The sequence below is a fragment of the Tachysurus vachellii genome, chromosome 1 (assembly GCF_030014155.1).
Source record: "Tachysurus vachellii isolate PV-2020 chromosome 1, HZAU_Pvac_v1, whole genome shotgun sequence".
Taxonomy (NCBI): Eukaryota; Metazoa; Chordata; class Actinopteri; order Siluriformes; family Bagridae; genus Tachysurus; species Tachysurus vachellii.
Window position 1 is genome coordinate 25459479 of NC_083460.1, and position 22410 is coordinate 25481888.

Consider the following 22410-nt stretch of genomic DNA (forward strand, 5'->3'; position numbering starts at 1 on the left):
GAGCTATCGATACAGGGGTGGGACCCATTTGGGTTAGGGGCGTGTTTGTTTTGGTGATTTCAAATGTCAACATTGGCTTTCAAACAACGGAGACCCTACCTTTAATGTGAACTATTAATTTATAACCTGGAACACCGTGATCAACTTCATTAGAGCTGTGTGTGATGATCTGGTCTTTATTTCCAATCATTCGCTCCAGTTTTCCTACTAGTCAGTAGCTTAAACTATGTCTACAACTCGCACTTTATTTGGGTTTATATTTAGTTTCATAGTTTTCACTGACGTGACCGTTTAAACCTGAGCAAATGAAATCATAGCTTTAATCAGACAATCTGAGCACCAGGCTGAATCTACCGAACTAAATTGTTTACGATTGGGTTTGAAGTAAAATTGAGTTGTTTCATTCGAGATGCATGAAAATATGAGGTGTAAAAAGTTCTCCATCTATCGTGTCTGCCTGTGAGCTGATCACCTGGATTTATGGTTAATACCTGAACAGTTTGAACACAGGTCCTAAAATCATTCACCATACTTATCTGTACTTATGAGTAACTGAAAGAAAGTAAGAAAGTTAAGGCTCATGTTTGTTGCCCACAACAAAATCAGACCTTCATCCCAGCAACAGGGTTCCTGCTCGTTCTCTTTGCCGTAACATGCACATAAGCGCTGTCTTAAAGATCATAAGAGCTGAAAGTGCACTTTTCTCCATGCTGCTCTCTCATAAGCCGATTCAGCACCTTTTACACCCCTCCCCTCATACAGCCCAGAACCAATTTACCATGAAAAATGTGCAGAGTCTAAAATCTTAATGGTGCAATTAGTCTCGTTTTGGGTAGATTTACGGCAGCACTTGACTCTGGTGCTTCAACTACATCTTTGCTAAAAATTCAAGGATAACTCGGTCATGCGTCTGAAAAGCTCAGAGACAATGAACTAGGCATCACCTTTAAAAGTTTCTCATCTTCAGGACTAGTTGTTTGGTCAGTGATTGCTTGGTCAATCCTATATCCTCTCTCTCTCTCTTCGTGCTTCTGTCTAATTTCTCTTTCTCCTCTTTAATAGTCAAGGGCCAGCTTTTTGCATTTGGTGATTGTGAGTCCAACAGGCTTGCACCTATAGGAAGAACTGAGTGTTCTAATAAAAGCCGAGTGCCATTCATCATGTAACTAAATGTCCAACCCTAAGTAATGGCATAGTGCTATAAAGCTTTTCTCTGTGCTGATCGATCAAACGTTTAGCTGTAGTTCTCCGAGATGTCAGTACCTTAGACACAGGAAGCTGAGAATAGGTGGTGGTGTGTTCTTGCTCTTTGAGAGCTGCAGGTTTCTCCACAGTGTCCCTGTCCTCTGCCTGGGTCAGACACACACAGACAGACACACACACAGTATTATACTTTTTTTTTTTTTTATCTCTACTATATACCATAAGCAATACAGTGACTTTGAGCATCAGTCAAATTTCTAAAAAAATTCTAACGTGTAAATTTTGATTGAGGCGACAGTTCTTTTATTAGGTCAGTTCTTAAACTAATTAGATATTGGGTCTAATTCTTGCTAATAGATCATGTACTTTAATGGTACAATTACTACAATTTAATCATTGTTCAGAATTTATGATTTCAATTGTAACTATTTTAGCTACTAAGAAAAATGACTGCAATTTTTTCTTATTTCAAACCTTGAAATCAATTTCAGAATGCACAACGTAATTGATGGGTAAGTTAGCAGTGTGTGCACTGATTAGTGTTGCTCTTTTCACTGTGATAAATCTGCTGCATTTGCTGTTTTGATCTAACGAGGTTGAATTGGAAGATTTTCAGTTCGTCACATATGTTGTGCAAAGGCTGGAATCTCAAAGCACTCGGCACGGCCATAACCTACTTCAACCTATCATAACTTAAGTGTCTTGCCTGCAGCAGTCATAACTGGCCATGTGATTAATATTAATGTCCATTATGACCACTGTCAAGGGCTTTGCACAAGTGTGTGTGAACAAGTGCGATGAGGGCGTGTGAATTTCCAGGCTTTCCAGGCTTGTCTGAAACTCTGGAGTTGTTAAAAAATGAATTTATGAATAACAAACCTTCAAAAATGTCTGAAACGTCTTTTTTTTTATCCTCTTTTTTTTTCAGCAGCCCATTGAATGAAACGACAAACCTTTTAAATTTTGTTAGGATGTTTCTAACTAATCATATAATTCAGTTAATTATCATCATTTATAATGATACAATTACTGGCCACTTTATTGCATACAAACAGCAGTACACCTGCTCATTCATCCAGTTATCCAATCAGCCAATTATACAGCAATGCATAAAATCATGCATGTACAGGCCAAAAACTTCAGTTTTTTGGTTCACATCAAACATCAGAATTGGGGGAAAGTGTGAACTCAGTGAGTTTGACTGTAGCGTGCTTGTTAGTGCTAGCAGGTGGTCTTGAGCATGTCAGTGCTGGAACAGAGTTGATTAGCAACTTTTGCTCCTCAAAAGATCATTTATGATGCTTACATAGTTTAACATACTATAGGTTTGTCTTTTAGCTGAGATGAAATCATAACCCCTATCTATTTAAAGGCTTACCCCCAAAGGTTTCCTGATGCCCAGGTATACGGTGCCTGGTGGCACAGCCTTGAGGACATCTACAGCCTGCGTTAGGGAGCATGTGTCCAGGTAGGTGTCGTTAACAAAGACCAGTTGATCTCCAGGCAGCAGGTCACCATGACTCTGTGCAACACCTCCGTTTACCAGCGATCGTATGACTATCACAGAGCGTGTAGTGTCCAGAGGGTCCTGCAGAGGGCAACACAGACCACAGCAAACATGCTCATACACAATAAACATGCTGGATGATACACAAACACACAGAGAGAGTGAGAACGAGAAAGAGAGAGAGAGCGAGAGAGAGAGATACATACATTCCACAACGGTTTAAGGCTCAAATAGCACAACAGGTAATGCACTAATGTTCGCAAGATTAAATATGTAATCGGTACATTTTAGATCTTTACATACAGGATGTAAAGAAGGCCTCATTCCAGCCAGAGAGGCAAAGAGGTGAATGAACACAAAGCAAACCTCTCTCTCTCTCTCTCTCTCTCTCTCTCTCTGACTCAGTGTGTGCAGACATCAATCACTGTCCCAGCAAGCTTATGCTGTAAAACTGCAATTCAGCTCCAATTTGATGTCTCTGACAATGTATTTGATGACCCATATGGGCGGCTTTTATGTGACGAGTGACAATATAAAAGTGATTAACACGTGGGTGGTTTAGTAGGAAAGCTAAGAGAGCCGGAGCTGTATCATTAGCAAGCACGTTCTTATGAGCACGAAGAGGAGAAATATTTACGACTTTAATCTACTCTGAAGGAACAGGAACGGACTGTAGAGTTAACACGATTAACACATCTTTTAATCTTTTAAGGGATGACATTTGGTTAATGATTTGAGTCCATTTGTTTTGTTATACTTTATTGTATGTTTGTTAAACTTCAAACACGACACGACACGCAGTTTTCCTTCTGATCTAAAGCAGCTCATACAGCCAGTGTGGTAGGAAACAATGAGACACACACTCACACAGCAGGGTTTGTTTAAAGCTGGAACTGTATATATGACCATGGATGATGTATGAATAGTTGTATTGCTGCTTCAAAGTAAAGATCACACTTCAGATCAGACTGAGTGCTGAGTGGTGCAACAGGTCATAAAGTGGCAAGAAAAAAGAAAAGAAAAGAAAAAAACAACTCAAACACAGTAGCAGTGCATTTATAGTATGAATATTTTCCTTTCCAAATCACATGTGCACATGAGTTTTAGTGCATCCCTATGAGAGCAAATCACATTGAAATTGTGAAGGAATAAATACATAAGAAAACTACAGCGAGTGATACTGCACGAAACGAACTAGAAACTAAAAGTCTCCTAAAAGTATTGCCACCTTCAATAGCAGAGAACAGCAGGAGAGCGCTTGGGCTATGAGCAGAGCTTCAGACTGGTCAATCAGGCTTAGACGGTGTGAGTTTCTCACTACTAGACAGCAGTGGAGAACAGGAAACACCTGGCTTAGTGTCCAAAGCAACTATTATAGACCTCTGATTAAACAATACATGCAATCACCCAAATGCAATCACCCAAAGACTGCTGACCGAGAGTAAGAACACAAATATGGACAAACGGAGAAAGAACAATGACAAAAAGAGAGAGTGAGAGAGTGAGAGAGAGAGAAACTAAAAGACATAATTTGGTGCTACAGAAGTAAGGAAAAAAGCAAATGGGAAAAAGTTGGAGACGGGATTTGAAGTTCCACTCCAGCTGGCCCTTTTAGAAGACACTGGCTGCATTGTCCAGCTGCTGAGTAACAGCCAAGTGCACTCTTCGTTCCAAGGCCTCCCTCATACCACATGGCCAGTGATGTCAGCGGAGCAGCTGGAAAAAAGCACGAGAAACAGAGCATGGCTGGTGGGGCCACACTGGGACAGCGCAGGGGGCCGAACAGCAGCAAAGCTCGACACGCAACCATGTATGGCACCAGAAATGGACGGGCAGCTGTGGACAAATTCACAAGCCTGTCAGCTAAAATGAGGGGAGAGTGAGTGAGAAGGGGGAGAGGGAGAGAGAGAGAGAGAGAGAGAGAGAGACCGAGAGAAACCCAAACAAAGGATTGAGAGCAAGAGAGAAAGCGTCCTATTTCTTGTTTATATTTCGGCCTGAGTAAAGCTTTGCAAGTGTTAACTTTAAGAGTTCGTATAAACCAGAGCTTATTACACAAGTGCAGCTGCTTTCTGAGTGCAATAGCTTTCAGGACAATGTCCAATGATGACAATCCAAGCAGAAAAGCCACTGGATACAAACAAGGACACCCTCAACATGCTGCTGCTCAGAAATCCTGTTGTGTACATTTACAATCTGTTCATTTACCTAGATAAATATAGCAACTAAACAAAGACTAAGCACAAACACCCCTAGTCCTTCACACAGACAGACATCCAGTCTGTACTACACAAATGCAGACTACTATCTACTTTATTTTTTACTCTGTGCCAATGCTGCATGCTCTACAAGATAAAACCACCAGCTGTAAGCTGCGCCTGCTCAGTGGACCAGCCCTGCATGTGGAGGGGTTCGAATTCTTGTGCATTTTAAATGGACAATAAATCTAAAGTTTGTGCTGGAATCATCTGTCATGTCACACTTCGCCTTTATCTTAAATCCTGCTGAACCAAATTCCAGGAACTCTTTCCGTCACTTTTTTAACGGCCCTCCCCTTCCTTCTCTCCCTTGTGCTGGTCTCTGGGGAAAGCGGAGGTCTGGATGGGACACTGTTCTCACGGCGTGGACAACTAAATGACCCGCAGTGACCGAAACTGACATTATTACAAGAAACTAAACTCTTTCTCAAGGATTTCTCTACTGAAGAGCCAAGGTCACTCTCTGCATTATTTTAATCAACATTGAACTTTCAAAACTTTTAAAAATCGTTCATTCCAGAAGATCTTTTTTTTGGCACAAATGATAAAATTGTACAAAGCACATTTGGGTATTGATAAATGAAGAGCATCGGGCTTTCCAGAGCTTTCCTGCAAATAAGGTCATTTTTAAGAGAGCCTAATGGTGAAAGAGAAACATGGGAACTCCGTGTTTATAATATAGCTGATCCAGTCTTTGTAGCATGGACGGTACCGATCAGAAAATGGTGGGAAATCCATCATCTTCGCTGGCCTTCATTGTACACAACGTGGTGGAACTGAACACTCAGTCACAGTGAAGGAAACTGATGCAACTGGCATCTAAAAGCATCAGGTTTTAGATTTACACTCTATTTGATCAATTTCCTTTGCGGTCATAGCAATAAAATTTCTCTTCGGTTAGATTCTGGTTCTGTAGGGCCACCAGATAAATAAACAAAGCCTAAATAAATAATAAATCAGAGAGATGATCTATGCCTATCTGTCAGAATGTTCCCTCTAAATAGTGCACTGATGTGCAGGTAAGAACATTCTGACTGCCAAAAAATGTATTCTCTTAGACTTTAAGATTCTTTGCTTGGCAGGCAGGAAGTGCTATAAATTACTTGAGCCATGGATCACACACACACACACACACACACACACACACACACACACACACACACACATATATATGCTTAACACTGGATATTTTTTTCCCCAGAAGTATCCAATACTGAACACATGCTCTGTTTATACTTGTTCTGTAATACCACTATTAGTACATAGTAAAAAAACCTGTAATTGCTGTAGCTCCTACAAACAGAAGGTTATGGGGTCTGGTTAAAATCCTGTACTACAGGAAAGCTCGTCAATCATTCTGATTTTCAGAGCATTACATATGTGATTTCATGCATAACATGCAGTTGCCGTCAGAGAAAATCAGTGTAATAAAACTCAAATGGTTACAAGAATCCCATCATACTTATGGTGAATTTGCCCTGACGTGACCCTTTAGATCAGGTGTTTAGCCCAAGGGGGTTTCATTAATCTCCATTAGCAGCATAGCACACGTTACCGCGACGCCATTTCACATTAATTCACGAGTTGCTGAAAACCATAGCATCATGCTTCTCACTTTGAGATCCTCCTGGAGTTCAAACTTCAAAGAACAAGAGCGTTGCAAAATGGTTTTATAATCGCTTTTTGGCACACTTGCTGTTAGGGGTGTCATTTAGGAGAGAAGTACACCCGGAGTCCAGCTGTCAGTCTGGTGGTGGGCTCCCATCGATCAAGCTACAGTTACAGGGTTGGCTTGCATGACCTGAGACTTTGAGGCAACTTTAGCTGAACAGGTGAAAGTGGGGGGGGGGAAAAATCGAATAGAGTGGAAACAATGTATAGGAAAACAGATTAAAACAGAAAAAAAAAAAAAGAGATAAAGAAAGAGTGAAAGGAAAGAGTAAAAATCTGAATGCCAGGGTCCATGGAGAAGCTTCTGAAATGCTGCAGGCATGTCTACGGATTCCATTCCTGACCACTCAGCCTTTACCAGCTCAAGCTTCCTGCTGAAGACGCCATGGCAAAATCAATTCCCACCCCCCCACCCTCAACTACCCTCCTCACATGCCGGAGAACTTTGCGCTACAAAATGAAAGGCAGTTTGAGAAAGAGAATAAATGAAAGAGGAAATAAGACTCCTCTACAGGATCAATCTTTCCTTCTACTCTGTGCAAGTCAGGCAATCTATTATTAAGCATACCTAATGTATAATGTAGGGATACTTCTCCAGCAATAAAAACACATACTGTACATTTTGCATACACACTAACACACACAAACACATACACTGTAAATAAATTCCCATAGGCTGCTCAGCTTATGCTCAGGCCTATGGGCAGAGAAGCGAAGGCAATGCGGAAGATAAGCAGTCAGACAGCACTAGGTGAGAGGGGCTCAGCTGGTGCTCAGTGGAGAGATAGCGAGTTCATGACTGAGAGGGGAGCACACAGGTCAATACGGCCTCCGTCAAAGCCCAAGATACACCGAGAACCAAATCATCTGTGACGCACTCTACTCGCTTCTCTTTGATGAGGGTTTCAGAACCAAAAATCAATATGGAAACTTATGATTGCTCTTGGGTGAATAGGGTTCAGAACAACTTGCCTGTGTTTATCTAATTTCACGATGTAAGAATGCTGACCTAGGATCAGCGCTGGATTTTTTTTTTTTTTTTTTAATCCTGAAGAGCACAATTATTTACAGACCCCAGATCACTATTCATACTATTACACGATTGAAATATCACTGCAATAGTGCACATTTTGAAACATTCAATTAATGAAAGAAATTTCATGAATATCTGTGATAATTAGTGATCTAATATCGTCAGCATTGTTTAAAAGTTTGCTTATGTGATGTTCGTTTAATGATTTTATTTTTGCAATTCTAGTTTATAAAGAATGTCAAGGATTAATAATAAAGATATCAATGTACTACCGAGAGTCACCTTTATATAGGAACAAGGACAATTTTTTTTTTCACTGCTTTACAATGATAAGATTTTGGTTTGAGAAGAAAAGATGAATATAAAACATCAGAATTACAATATTAATTTTCTGATATTTACATCTAGTCATGTTAAAAATCTTAAAACATGAAATCTTTGCTAGCAGACAACTCTAAATGTACAGGCTGTCATACGTCACCAAACTACTTTGTTCTTCCTTTATGGTGCTTTTCAAAATCTGCATCACAGCTTCTTTCGGTTGTTTGTTTTTGGAGAGTTTCTCCCTTCGGTCTTCTCTTCGGGAGATGAAATGCTGCTCAAATAGGTTAAGGTCTGATGACAGACTTGCCCATTCTAAAACCTTCCACTTTTCTCCCCTGATGAAGTTGGCAGTTTGGTTTGAAATGAGATGTACCATTATTTATCCCCTGTAGCCGAACCTGAACAAACTAAGTTCTGTTTAGATTATTGTCCTGCTTGCATGATCAAGTTAGCTACAATTAAACTGGAAGCATTTCTCTTTAAACTGGAGGATAGATTATTTCTGCATTACCATTGTTACCATTATGAGTTCCGTCACCAATAAAGATTAATGAGCATGTTCCAGAAACAGCCAAGCAAGTCCAAGATAATACACTACCTCTGCTGCACGTCTAAATTTTGGATAATGATTATTTCTTTTCCTTCGCCACACTGGCTTTTCCATCCGTTTGGTAAATAGGTATATCTTGATTCCAGAGCTTCTGTTTCTCATCTCTGTACTTCTTCTGGCTTTCTGATTCTGACTGGATTGTATCTTGTGGTATGTTCTCTATGTTTCTTTTTTGAAACAGTGGTGTTGGTGATACCTGCACCCATGCCCTGTGGAGGTTATTAGTGATGTCACTGATTGTTGTTTTCTTCACAGCTTCCACAATGATTCTGTCTTCAGCTGCTGTTGGTTTCCTTGGCGGACGTGTCTGATGATTGTCAGTACACCAGTGGTTTCTTTCTTTTTCAGGACATTCCAAATTCCAAAGTGTTGGTTATACCCAATGCTTGTGCAATGGCTTTGACAGATTTTGCTTCACTTTTCTCCCATAATCAATTCTCTGATCTTCATGTTGATTTATACTTTTTAGCACCACATGCAGATTTCACAGGTGAAACCCAGGGCTCAGAAATAGGTGTTCAAATAAAAGGTGGCGTGTTTTTTAAGTATAACTCGGCTAGATTTCAATTGTTATCTATTGTCGCCAAGATCATCTTATGATTTCAAACCTAAATATCTTCAGGTGTATAGCAAAAACACAGAATTGGCCTTATTGTTTCAATAATTTCAGAGGAAACTGTAGGTCTGGAATCAATATTGTGTTAATAATTAAGGAGACGGATCAATCAGCAGTCAATCGATGGCAACGAAGGAGAATAAAATGTGCTAAATAACGATGACGTCAATATAAAATATTTATAAAAGTTATCATAACACCCATTATTGTACAGTTTTGAATTCCTCTAATGCTGCGGTGAAAAATGTATTTTATAGGCATGTGGTAGCCGAGTGGTTAAGGTGTTGGGCTACCAAGTGGAAGGTTGTGAGTTCGATCCCAGATCCACCAAGCTGTCACTGTTGGGACCTTGATTAAGGCCCTTAACCCTGCCATAATGCTTGAAGTGTAAATGTAAATATCCCTTTAGTTTTTTACATTTAATTAGCAAACCAATGGCAACACAAACTCATTTTATTGAAGTTAGAATATCTATTAAAAAAATATATATATTCCTTTGAAAATACTGAATCTTGAATCAGAAAATCAACTGGTCTCCAGCAGTGCATTTTTTCTTCATTTCTGCCCCTCAAAGAGGTAAGATGTGAGGCAAAATTTAAGGGATCACTGCCCCGGTGACTGCTATTAAGCACCAGTGTAATTCTGTCTATGAAAACTGCAGCACTATCACTCAGAACGGTGCCTGACAAGGAAAGAAGCATGTCTTGCCATTAAAAAGTGATCGCACTTCATTTTCACCCATTTCATGAGCAGCACCGATAAACCCACAAGCATTTATTATCATCTCCTTGACAAAATTGTGAAAGCACTGAACTTACATCTTTTCAGATGATGAAGGTGAGTTCTGTGTAGTTTATATAAAGTGGGAAAAGCAAAGGTTTTGATTTTGATTGATAAACGAAGCCATGACCTGATTATTGGTGATTTCAGACAAGCTACTGAAGTTGGGGTTTTGTACACAGTGATTAGAGAGCTAATGAAGAGAGGATATAAAAGCAGCTTATCGCAGCAAGCGAGCAAAGCAAAGAGCTCTGATATTTGGCCCAGTGCCAGATACTAGTAATAGTGGTAGATGTTTCCAGAGGCATATCGTAGCTTCTTATTGTTCCCAGCCCAATGATTTGTCACATCAACACACATGTTCTGTAATAAGGATTGAGAGGAATCAAGCAGGAATTATTAAAACAGGTCAGAGTTTTCACTCTTCGAGGAAGATCTATTTATAGTAAATAGATCTAAAATTACTATACTAAAATTGAATAGTTAAAGAAATTCCAACTTAAAAATCCCCACCTACATTTTTATTTATGTAATTTTCATGAAAAACGGTACAGTATGTTTATTATTTGAGAAGACAGACTTAGAGGGACAAACCTGGTAATCCAGAATGCTGAACCCGAGGCCTCGCTCGCCTTTCTCCAACTCCAGCACATGCACTTCTGGAGACCAGAGAGCCAACTCTCCCTCTTCGTTCTCTTCATCTCCACTCTCCCTATTCTCGTCCTCCTCCCTCTCAGAAAAGCTTGGCTCTGGAGCGGTTTGCTGCTCAGCAACCTCCTTCTGGATCACTTGTGTCTGAAGGAGAAGCAAACCACATTTGAGTGGAGTATCCAACAGAGTTTTATTTAAAAACTGTGTGTAGGCGATGTTCAGCTCTGCAGAGAAGGAAAGTTGAACTGAAAATAAATAACATTTAAGGAGTAGGTTAAGACCTAACTTCAATACAGTCGGCACTTTAGCTCTTCTGTACTATACAACATACAGTTCTGTCCACAAATATATGAGAGCGCACCATAGACAAAAGTCAAAGTCTGAGTTCCAGGATATAATGCAAGTCTTATGTTAATAAGATTTTATTCATTTGTTGCTCCAGGAGTATGTCTATTAATGCTAGTCACCCGCACATTTATTAATACTAATATTATTAATACTAATACTACATTTATTAACACTAATATTAAGACACATCTGACCAAGTAATGAACAGATGACGCCACTGGTTCCAAACCAGATCTTTAATTTCAGGCCCTTTCCATTACTTCCATAATTATCTTCCACAAAGACATACCTTTGCAATCAACATATAGGATAATGCTTCTTTTTCTTTCTTTTTTTTAATGGGCTTCAATTATTTTGATCTCTGATTTGATGGGTAATGCATTATGATGGGTAATACAGAACACCACACGAAGAACGGTTTTAAAAATGTGCGTACTTGAAGCAGCCAAAATACAACAAATGGACAAGAAATATATAGATATATACACTGATCTGTGTTACCTGCTCCTGTAGGCTAGCTGTAGGATCCCTGGAGCCCCACTCATCATCATCATCCTCATCATCATCAGGTTCGTATTCAGTGCCCTCTTCAATGAGGCGTCTACAGCACACAAGAGTGAAGGGAGGAGGAACCTCTCGCAAGAACGCTACAGCTTCCCGCCTCGTCTTCCCGTACAACTGCACATCGTTCACCTACACACAAACATACATGATAAGCGGTTCCTGCCCCATTTTTTTTAAAATTGCGGTGCAATTTTCCTTTCCCTTGAAAGCAGTCTTTAAAATGCACATTTCCCTAATTCAAGAGATTTGCAGGGAATTTTTTTTTATTTTCTATACAACTCTAAAAACTCCAACAACTTCTTTACATCATCACAATTAAACTAGGTTGAAGGCAGATCCGGAAAAAAGACTCAGTTCTTGGAAAGGAGTGTACCAGAGCCTCCAAGATTGAAAAGATGGCTTGTCTCATATCCGTCATTTTATAATCTGTGCCATTTTAACTGCTGTTGTTAGGATGAAAACATACAGAACCATGATTAGGCACTGGCTGTACTAAAAATATACTTCACAAAATTTCTATGTCGAAATTTTGCCTGCTCTACTGAAACAATTACAAAGCATAAGAGTATATGCAAGCAGGTCTATGTTAAACACTATACAGGACAGGACAGAAACAAAAAACCCTACAGATTCCCTCCATTGATTTATAAATACAAGTTGCACCTCTCTTTTGCCAGGCCACTTTTCTGGCATTCACTTGGACCTAAAAGAAGCCAGGGTAATACTGTGCCATCTGTCCCAGACCAAGGATGCTCTAGCCCCCTTTCTGATCACCCCAGCAACATTATATACCACTGAGCTCACATCTGTCCATGATGTCTCTTCAGGAAGTATCCATAAGGAGTTGTTAGCAGTACAGTTGTACTGAAGCATGGCATTTCAAACATATATGTAAAAGAGCCCTTTACATACTGAATGAGCCTAGCATGGGGCCTTGAGAAACCCCATGCTCTAATGCACCAGTGCAGTGGGTTTGTGTTCTGTCAGGGTTGCTGCCAAGAGCAACAGGCTGAGAGTACAGCAGCTCGTGGCCATTGGACCAGGTGGGGCTGAAGGGACAGCAGAGGGGCAGGAAGCAGAGGCAGTGGGGAAGTCAGAGACACGGCCTGGCATGCAGATGGCCTCGGTCAGACTCAGAAGCCCTCCTGCTAAAACATCTACGTGCCAGCAGTGGTGGCAGCAGCATGCCTTCCTGGAGACCTGGGGCTGGCAGGATGCAAAGGTCACCGTGTTATTAGAGGAACAGACAGGAGCCGCACCAAAGCCCGCCAAAAAGATGATCTGTAGGTTGGCCAAACCCTGGGACAACCTGACCATAACTCCTCACCATAATACCAATGGGAGAAAGAATAATGGTGTTAAACATTGCCAGTGAAAATGTGAATTAGTGTACGTTTTTCCTTTTTGTACCTCAAGAAGTTCATCCTCTGGTCGCAGTAAACCATGCTTGGCCACAGGACCATCAGGGGCTACGGTAGAAATGTAGTGGTGACCATCGAACGAATCTAGCTCCACGCCAAGACGCATGGTGTGTATCGGGAGCAACTAGACAAAAATAACCTGATTGATGTATCATTGATGCTTCGGTGTCAATCAAATTTTTGGTTGTCAAACAGATATCTGTCAAAGTGTGCACTACTATAATACCTTGGAATATTTCTGCAGCTCAGCATCATCCTCAATGACAGGGTCTAGTTTAACAACCTAGAAAAAAGGATTACAAATACCATTCATTCATTTGTGAAATCATTCATGACTACAAGCTAAAGTAGAAGGAATTGTAATGAATAATGCTTTAAAAACATTGGTGCCAAAGTTACAAAGCTGGATGAGCTGGATGTGTGTTCTGACTTAGAATAACTTCTCCTTGTTTGCTTTCTTTTTTACTTTCTCATTTCCCATTTCTTACCATAACATCATACTGAGGGCCCAGTGCCTGCTCCCATTTGGTCCGCAACTCCATCTCTGTCAGTGGAATGGACTCTCGAACTATAAACAGAAAAAAGATCTATCTGTTTCAAGCAAACAACATCTTTATTGATTTCTCATGTGTTCAACAGAGCAAGCTATGAGGGGGGAAAAATCATATTAATCACACAACCTTAATGTCAGAAGGTTCTGCAGTGTTACAAAAAAGGATGCCATGATGACTGACAAACTGAGTGACCATACAGCAAAGCCACTAGTCTTATGTCTGATATCAGACAGATATGTACAGAGACTGGGGAAAAAAAAGCAGGCAGATTAAGAAGTTGTTTATAAATGTCCAAGTTGTGGAGAACATGCACAACCAAAAGTTGGGGGATGGAGGTGGCGGGTGGGGGGCATGTACTAGTACAGACAAGACAAGTGTAATAATGCTCCTACTGTAATTTAAGCCCCCTGGGATGACAAGAAACCTCCTTCCTTTACGCATGTAGTCATTCCAATCATCTCACTCTGACAACTTGGAGAGAGTGAGTGAGAGAACAAAATTAATCACACACACAAAGATGAAGGGCCCTAGCACATAGACCTGATTAAATTAGCATTTCTTCACCACCACTCACAACACCATTCATCATAAGTGTTTGACTATATTAATACGGCAATGCATCGCTTTCAGGTTTCGAATATTTCAAACTCCAGCCAACATCTGCAGACCAGGTGCAGAAGCAAGGAAAGAAAGAAATGGACTTTGAAGAAATTGATGTCCTGCAGTTCTACACTTTATGGTGCAGGCCTATTAGAAGAAGAAAGAAGCCTAACTGCATCTACATGACACCATCATCCAACAGGACTTTCAGAATTCCACAATTAGTCTATCACAAGCTAACAGTATTGCTTAATAATAATAATAATAATAATAATAAATAATAATAATAAACCCCACTCCCACTACATTTCAGTGGGTCACGGTATAGAAACTGAGGGAAATTTAAGTGCAAGTCTTCAGGCTGCTTGAGAGTGTAAGGAACCCAACAACCTATCGTGATTTTACCACAGGAATGACCCTTGTTCAACATACAAGCTGTAACAACATTTAACACACAGAAATGCTCTCGATTCAGATTCTCGATTCAGAAACCATCCCGACGCTCACAAAGCCAAAGGTCCAAGCTATTTCCCACAGAGAAAACTTTCAACACACACCTAGGTGCTCCTGTCTCATAACAGGGACATCAATTCTTTCCAGCATAAAAAGAAAAAAAGAGGAAAAACACAATGTGAGAGCGAGATTAAATGAGAGATTGTTTTGGTTTAAGGCAGCTATCATTTTACAAGTACTACAGTTGCCCCCACTGGGAAATAAGCCCTGACAAGCAATCTTTGTTATCCAGGGCTTGTACTGCCCCACTGCAACAGAACACTTTATTTAGAAGTTTGGCAGGTACCAGGGCTTGTCTGGTTTAATTAGGTCAGTGTGTAACTCAAGCCGTTTGCTGGTTTAATGTCTCAAACAGGATCGCTCTTCTGCTCCCAGCCTGCCTGCTTCCATATTTATAGCCACCGGCTAGCATGACCGAATTCGTGCCCGATATGTAGGGGTCAGCTATGAGGAAGGGAAGGAAAAAGAAGAAGGGAAGAAGAGAGAAGGGGAGGGGATGAGGGGTACAGTGAGAATAGGATTGGCCTGAAACTGACCCCTGCCTAGAGGGAAGTATCACTGGATAGGATTTCCAAATCTCAACAGCGCCCCCACAGGCGATAGACATTCATGCATGCATTATCGAAAAATGGTGATGTACATGCAATTAGTGAGTATCAGCAGCAGCTCACCTCTTGTAGATGACTGCTGTTTGATCGCTGTCTGACTTGTGTCCACTGGCTCCATCACAGAGGCCATCTGAACATCTGCCCGGACCTTGATCTCTGCAGATCTCCTCAAAGACACTCGGGATGACTCTCTGTGGACTACACACATGCACATGCACCGCAATCAGATACGGATTTTGCTTTGGTACTTGGGCTTGAGGCTGTTTCCAAGCTGCTGGATTTTGACTGAACACAAAGTAAAGGAGAATTATCTACTTTCACTTACTATGTGGTAAAGAAATTTCATTCCAAGACAATATATAGACCATTTAAATGATACTCATCTTTATATCTACGTCTATCTATCGATCTATCCATCTATCTATAAATATGATAAATATTTTACCTTGATTCAAGACAAAATGATTAAAAAAGATCTTAATTTCAAAACAGAATACAGAATTTCCCTTCCCTGCTTTTATTGATGCATTACAGTATTGGTTAGGTTTTAATTAATGGGGCATGTAGCGGGATTCATGAACGTACTGGATCACAGTTTATCTACATGATTTCCCACTCAAACCATATTGAAGCTTCTCATGCTCCCTTACTAGCATGAATCGCTAGTCAGCCAGGTCAAATAAGCTAACATATTTCCCTAAAACATTATGAGTACAGTTTTGCTTAGCATGCAACAGGTCGAACAGTTTTATAGAATATATAAGAAGTGAGGCAAGGTCAATGTGTCAACTCCTCATTCATCATAATCGATATGCAGCATGTTGCTCGCCTTTATCCAGAGAGATCTCCACGGCAGATTTCTTAGGCGAGGCGATTTTGCGGACCAAAGTGAGGTTCACAGTCTGACCCGTCTGCCTCATCACATCTAGAACCTCCTGGCTGGTGAAGCCCTGTAGGTTAACTCCATTCAGCTGCTCAGAAAGACAGAAACAAAGAAAGAAAAAAAAAATGTATGTGCAAAACTGACCGGTATTAAGAAACATCCAAAAACAAAATGATGTTATGAATACAACTAAATGCATGTAACTGCTGCCTAGAATACGTTACATTAGCCTGCTCTAAAGCTCATTATGACACATGCTTTATCCTCTGTTCACCCTATCCTTATTAAAACACAAATATGGCAATAAAAAGACATCTTGCTCAGCTGGTGTCCTGATCTGTATATGTGAGACTGTGAGCATTCATAGACGTGTGGGGCTAATTAAAGAAGAGCTCATTAAAAAGTAATTAGCAGCCTACCGCTATTATTCTGTCATGGACCATGATATTCCCGCACTGTTCAGCAGCACTGCCAGGGATGATGCTCTTCACAGAAACCCCTAATCCGTCTGCAAAAGGTAAGGCATAAAAAGAAGCAGAAGGCAGGGAGAAAATGAAGAAAATAGTTTCAGTATTCTGTGTGGTGTCGGTTAATGCAAAGCTGCCCGGTTTGTAGCCAAGAGCAGTAAATATGTTGTTGTTTCTTTACCATCGGCGGTCAAAGAGTTACAGCCAACAATAGAAATTCCCAGACTCTGGCCATCTTTCTTCTTCAACGACACTTCATGAATCTCATGGCATTCAAGGTTTAGCTGCATTAACAGCACAAAACAAAGCAAATCAACAGATGTCAACAATCAGCAGCAAAATGAACCATTTTAGCAGATCATGGGATATTTAATGTGCATCTACAACCTGAGAAGTTTCCGCGGGCTAAAAAATTCAACTAATATTAAGACAGAACTCTTACTAAACTGCATATAGTGGCTCTTTAAATCTTCTTTTGTAGAATTCATGAATGTGATGATTGAACACAGTTTTTGAATGATCTGAATTAGACCTGGACAATATGACAAAATATAATCCCAGGATATATCACAGACCTTTTGGCCATGCACAATAAAAGATTTATTATGTTAGCTTATCACAGAAAATATTTACTGAAATTTGACATTTAAAAAGACATTTTACAATTTTCTTTTCATCCCGTTGGCTGCTTCCAAACAGAGTTTGTATTGATATACAGAAAAGTACAATTTTTGTGCACTGTGATATAATTCATCATAGTATACAATTTTTCAAATGACATTATAGTTACTTAATTTTTGATGTCGAGGTGAACCTTTGTGTCACATAGAAACCAACAAAATACTACATTCGCTTTCATCTGAATGAAAACATTTCATTTTTGTTTGAAGGTTCCTTCGAAAATCTACGTAGTTTTTTTATATGTATACTACTGTGATTACCATGAACTTATAATGGTTGTTATTAATTATCATCATTTTTAGTTCCTTCCTGGTCAAACTGGTGACATTCTGGATTAGTCTCATTATACTTACAACATAAAGAGGTTAGTTTTCAATAAAAAATTCACAACCAAGAGCAGATTTGTGGAAACTCCCCCTGAAGATGGTTAATCTGGGAAAATCTCTTTGAACAAAAGCTGCATCAGCTACATGCCCCTACCGTTTTGCTGGTCCTGCGCGCTGGTATGGGAGGGAGCATGGAGGCAGAGGGCATTGCTGTAGGAGCGTGTGGAGGTGGCGGTGGAGGCTGTGTATTACCCAGGGGATCCCGGGCAATTAGCATGCGGACTCGGTTACCGCAGGCCTGCAACACCTGCACAACCTGCTCACTGGTCAGCCCCTGTGTGGGCGTGTCGCCGATACGAAGGATGTGGTCACCGGTCCTCAGTCGGCCGTCCTGAGATAAACATTTATGAAACAAAAGAGGAAGTGAATGAATAAACAAACGACTGAGTAATCAACAGGTCTAGCGGGACGCATTCTGATCTAAGCGGATTTGGTACATTTTCACTGGTGGAGAAGTCTGCTAAAAAGAAATAGAAGAAAATGACTGCCTTTCCTTCACAGCCACAAAATCATGGGCTAAAAAAGGCATCACATGGCAAGATAGCACACTTAAATGCCCAGGGGCAAGAATAAAAAAAATGGTTAAAGAACTAGCCGTTGTTCACATTTTTACATGTGAGTAACCAAGTTGCCATAAAATTAAAGCTTTTTGTTTTTAATTTATTTATGAGACTTAAAAAAATAAATAAATAAATGCCCCAGGGTTAACTAATGATGTCATAATGGTTAGCTGGTGCTGGATTTTAATATCATCAGTATAAAATAAGACACCTTGAAATGAACAATTCAAGGCAGGCAAGTGAAAAAGCTCAGATTTACAACCTAATTTCACTGATGCATCAGAAGCTGCCAGAGACCGTGTAGAACAGTTATAACTGCATAGTTAACACAATGCTCACAAAGCTTTTCCCTTCCATGACTGAACCAAGCGACATTACTTTCAGCTAAAGACTTCAGGCAGGATGAACCACAAGAGGAAGAGCATCATTACACACAGACAGTAGAAGAGAAGTCTTTTGGGGGGAAAAGACATGAAAGGCATTTGGAGGCACAAATGTGTGAGGTAAATCTCCGAGTCCTGTGTGAGCGGGACAGCAGGAGAGCTTTGAGGCCTGGTGCAGCCATTAAAGGCTGAAATGGTAAATGCTAAGGATGCCCCAATTTTGCAAGAACAAAACCTCAGTTTTGACAACTTTTTTGGAGCATAAGATCCAGTGATGTGTGAAATGCAAGAGCTGTGCCTTTTGAACAGGAAGGGTTTTGTTGCCTTGGCTCTGGACACTGACTAGAGGAGAACAAATAGAAGCTGAAAGAGAGTGTGTGTGTGCGTGTGTGTGTGTGTGTTTGAGTGCGAGTGTGTGCGTGTGTGTTTGAGTGCGAATGTGTTTGTTTCTTTCTTTGTGTACAGTTTTCTTTTACTAATCCATATCGCTTTTTGAAGCATAATTTAAAAAGTTCAAACACACATCAACTGCTCCCATCTTAAATTTTGTATAGTTCTGAACGAAGAAAAAATAAAAGATCGTTTTACAAGAAGACACATTTTTCATCTCTGCATCATGCACCAGTAAGAAAACACTGAGACCGGAGTACGGTGTAACTGCTAATTAATAATTAGCAGCTTTATTATTCCTACTGAACAAAGGGACCTTTATCCCACCTTCTTAGCTTAAAAAAATAAATCAAATGCTTCCAGTAACACGAATGTATGTCTTTTCTCGTTCAGTGATCTGGCTTTTCTGCTGGTTGAGCAGTTTTAAGGTGGTGCCTTTGCCATGGTATCTTAATTTTATTATTATTCAAGACCACCTCATATCAGATATATTAAATCTTATGTTGTCAGAAATAAACTGAAAATAAAAACAAAACCATGAACACATGAGACGATGATCATGACATGATATAAGGCTACAGGAGATCATCACACTTTACACTTCAGCAAAAAAATGCTGTGCATGTGGGTTCATAGTTGTCAGATGAGGATGGAGAACATAAAAACAAACCTTATCTGCAATGCTGTTTTGTACCAGAGTGCGTACGACCACCCCAGCAGCTTTTCCACCCACAATTCCAAAGCCGAGACCCGAACCATCGTTCATCAGCTCGATCTCCTCCACATGTCCCCAATGTTCCTGTAAAACACACACACACAATTAAACTATTTCTGACCAAAAACTGCTGAAGTAACTTAAAACTAGATTTGTAAAGTTTGTCGCAACAAATTTGATGTTGTCTTTGACGAGGCAAGTCTTCACAAAGACCGGTGCTTTTTGGAGGCGAGTGGACATAAGAATTAGTGTTAATTTTGGAGGCAAGTGGACATAAAACTTGTGAAATCTAGTGGAGCGCTAGGGTGCCAAAACATTTGGAGGCAAGTGGAGACGAGCACGTGACGTCATCCGAAAACCTGTGACGTAATTCCCCTCATTGTGCTGAGTGTTTTGATACATCACATGCCCGTGTTGTGCAATTTTTTAATTTTCACGTGACGTCATTAGAATACCCATGAGGAATTACCCCTCATTGTTCTGAGTGTTTTGATATGTCACAAGTCCATGTTATAAAAAGTTTTTTGATTTTGCATATATGGGGGGCGGGGCTGCGGGACAACCGAAAGGCCAGTCGGTACACCAATTTAAACCTTTGTTCAGAGTATCACCCTAAAGGAGCTGGCCGAGTTTGGTGTAGATAGTTCGAAAGCTTGCCAAGTTATAAACCTCTAAAGTTTATAATGGGAGTCTATGGGGAAAAAAGGCCACTTTGAGACCCGGTACCGAAAGTATCGGAACTCGAATCGCTTAGAAAAGTAATAGCAACAAACTTCAGACCAGGTTCTACGACATATCCACCCTGGGAGGAGTTATTCTTGAGCTTATAAAGCAAAACAGAATGTTTTCTGCTTCTACAAAGCCAACATAACTACACAGAATATTTCAGTATGTTCTTCTTTTGCATACATTGAGGTGACTTTTGGAGGAGGGGAAAAACGAAAAAAGAAAAAGTAAAGGTCAACTGACCTCAGTTAAGATCCAGTTTAATCCCTGAAAGTACACACTTAAAATGTAGAGTCAGAAAATAAAGCTTCAATAGATCAGCACTGACTGGATAAATAGCTTCATCAGGTGAGAGCAAGCATGACACGAATGCATACATCATACAAAGTCTTTACTCTCCGAACGTCACACACGCAAGTCACCGATCAAAGTGAGGGTCAAGAAGCCCCACGAGTGTCTTTCTATAGCTGTTCTAACCCACTGTCCCACATCGTCCAGGCTTCTAATCACCACACTCTCCTTGGGCACTTATTAATGACCTGCAATCAGAGCATTTCGTTTCTCTTATTACCAGCTCCTTATCTGATGGGTCACTTCCTCAGCAATTTTCCTGCTGTCCTTTGCCATTTTCATCGCTCCCCTCTCAGGAGACAAGGCATACGCTAGCACTACACTAGACAAGAACTATTTCCGAGATAAGAACTCGAGTGCCTGATCCCATACGTTCTCTGTCCTCGAGATCATTTCAATGGTTTCTGCTTTTCTATGTAAGTTTCTCATCGAAGGCTAAGTGGAAAATAAGCAGGAGCCACAGACATTTAGTAAAACCCAGTTATCATTCTGACTCTTGAGGCACAGAGAGACATATCTCTGTCAAATTATTTGAGCATTTCATGGAATAAATAGAAATGACTGCAGGTGATTTAAACGACTAAACTTGGAATAATCCAATGCACATTTTTTTAATTCGGCCGGTTTACTCGTTATTAATTTGATAACGTTATGACCCACGTTTACATAAATTCAATTCAATTTATTTGTATAGCGCTTTTAACAATTTCCCATTGTCTCAAAGCAGTTTTACAGAAGTATGGAAACAGAAGAGAGAGAAAAATAAAAAAAAATATATAGAAGAAGAAGAAAAATAAGAATGAAAATAAATAAGTGAATATATACAATTAAAGTTTAAACATAATTTAAAAAAAAGATTAACTTAAAATTTAAAATAATATATATACCAGACTCAGAAGGGAACCTCATCCTCATTTGGGTGACACGCCATAGTAAAAAAGTGAAAGTGAAAGTGACGTGACATGACATACGGCTAAGTATAGTGACCATACTCAGAATTCGTTCTCTGCATTTAATCCATCCAAAGTGCACACACACACAGCAGTGAACACACACCCGGAGCAGTGGGCAGCCATTTATGCTGCGGCACCCGGGGAGCAGTTTGGGGTGGGGGGTGGGGGTTTCGGTGCCTTGCTCAAAGGCACCTCAGTCGTGGTATTGCCGGCCCGAGACTCGAACCCACAACCTTAGGGTTAGGAATCAAACCCTCTAACCATTAGGCCATGACTTCCCCATAATAATGTAAATGTAAATAATGTCCTTTCTACAACAGTTTATAATAGTGCAACCGAGAGCTCCTGAGGAACTAATGTGTTCAGCGCAGACCTGATTGCTGATAAAGACCAGACCATACAGCTGACTGACACAACATTGGTTCAAAAGAAGGCATGACAGGAATAAATCTCTAAAGTTTAACCCCGATAGAACATATGTAGATATACATTGCTTCCCTGTTATTCTTCCTGGTTCCATAAGTAATGTCTGCACTAGAATGTTTTGCAGCACTATAATTAGGATTCAAGCATTTTTTTAAAGGCTTCAGAGATCAGGTTCATGGAGAGGCTCAGGCACCAGGTCACAGAAAGAAAGGGTAAACATATCACAGT

The 22410-nt window shown here is 40.2% G+C and overlaps 1 protein-coding gene across 5 annotated transcripts in view; it reads right to left on the reverse strand.

Moving 5' to 3' along the window:
- The window catches only part of patj (PATJ crumbs cell polarity complex component), a 126483-nt gene that overhangs the window by 97373 nt on the left and 6700 nt on the right, over positions 1-22410 (reverse strand). For all 5 annotated transcript variants that reach the window (XM_060879679.1, XM_060879684.1, XM_060879692.1 and 2 more), the window contains 13 exons: positions 19682-19810; positions 17773-18009; positions 16793-16895; positions 16564-16652; positions 16091-16232; positions 15325-15459; positions 13475-13554; positions 13213-13269; positions 12976-13110; positions 11503-11694; positions 10597-10797; positions 2582-2791; positions 1264-1350 (listed from right to left, as the gene is read on the reverse strand). In XM_060879679.1, the coding sequence (XP_060735662.1) occupies positions 1264-1350; positions 2582-2791; positions 10597-10797; positions 11503-11694; positions 12976-13110; positions 13213-13269; positions 13475-13554; positions 15325-15459; positions 16091-16232; positions 16564-16652; positions 16793-16895; positions 17773-18009; positions 19682-19810 (1797 nt within the window). The remainder of the gene's footprint in view (positions 1-1263; positions 1351-2581; positions 2792-10596; positions 10798-11502; positions 11695-12975; positions 13111-13212; positions 13270-13474; positions 13555-15324; positions 15460-16090; positions 16233-16563; positions 16653-16792; positions 16896-17772; positions 18010-19681; positions 19811-22410) is intronic.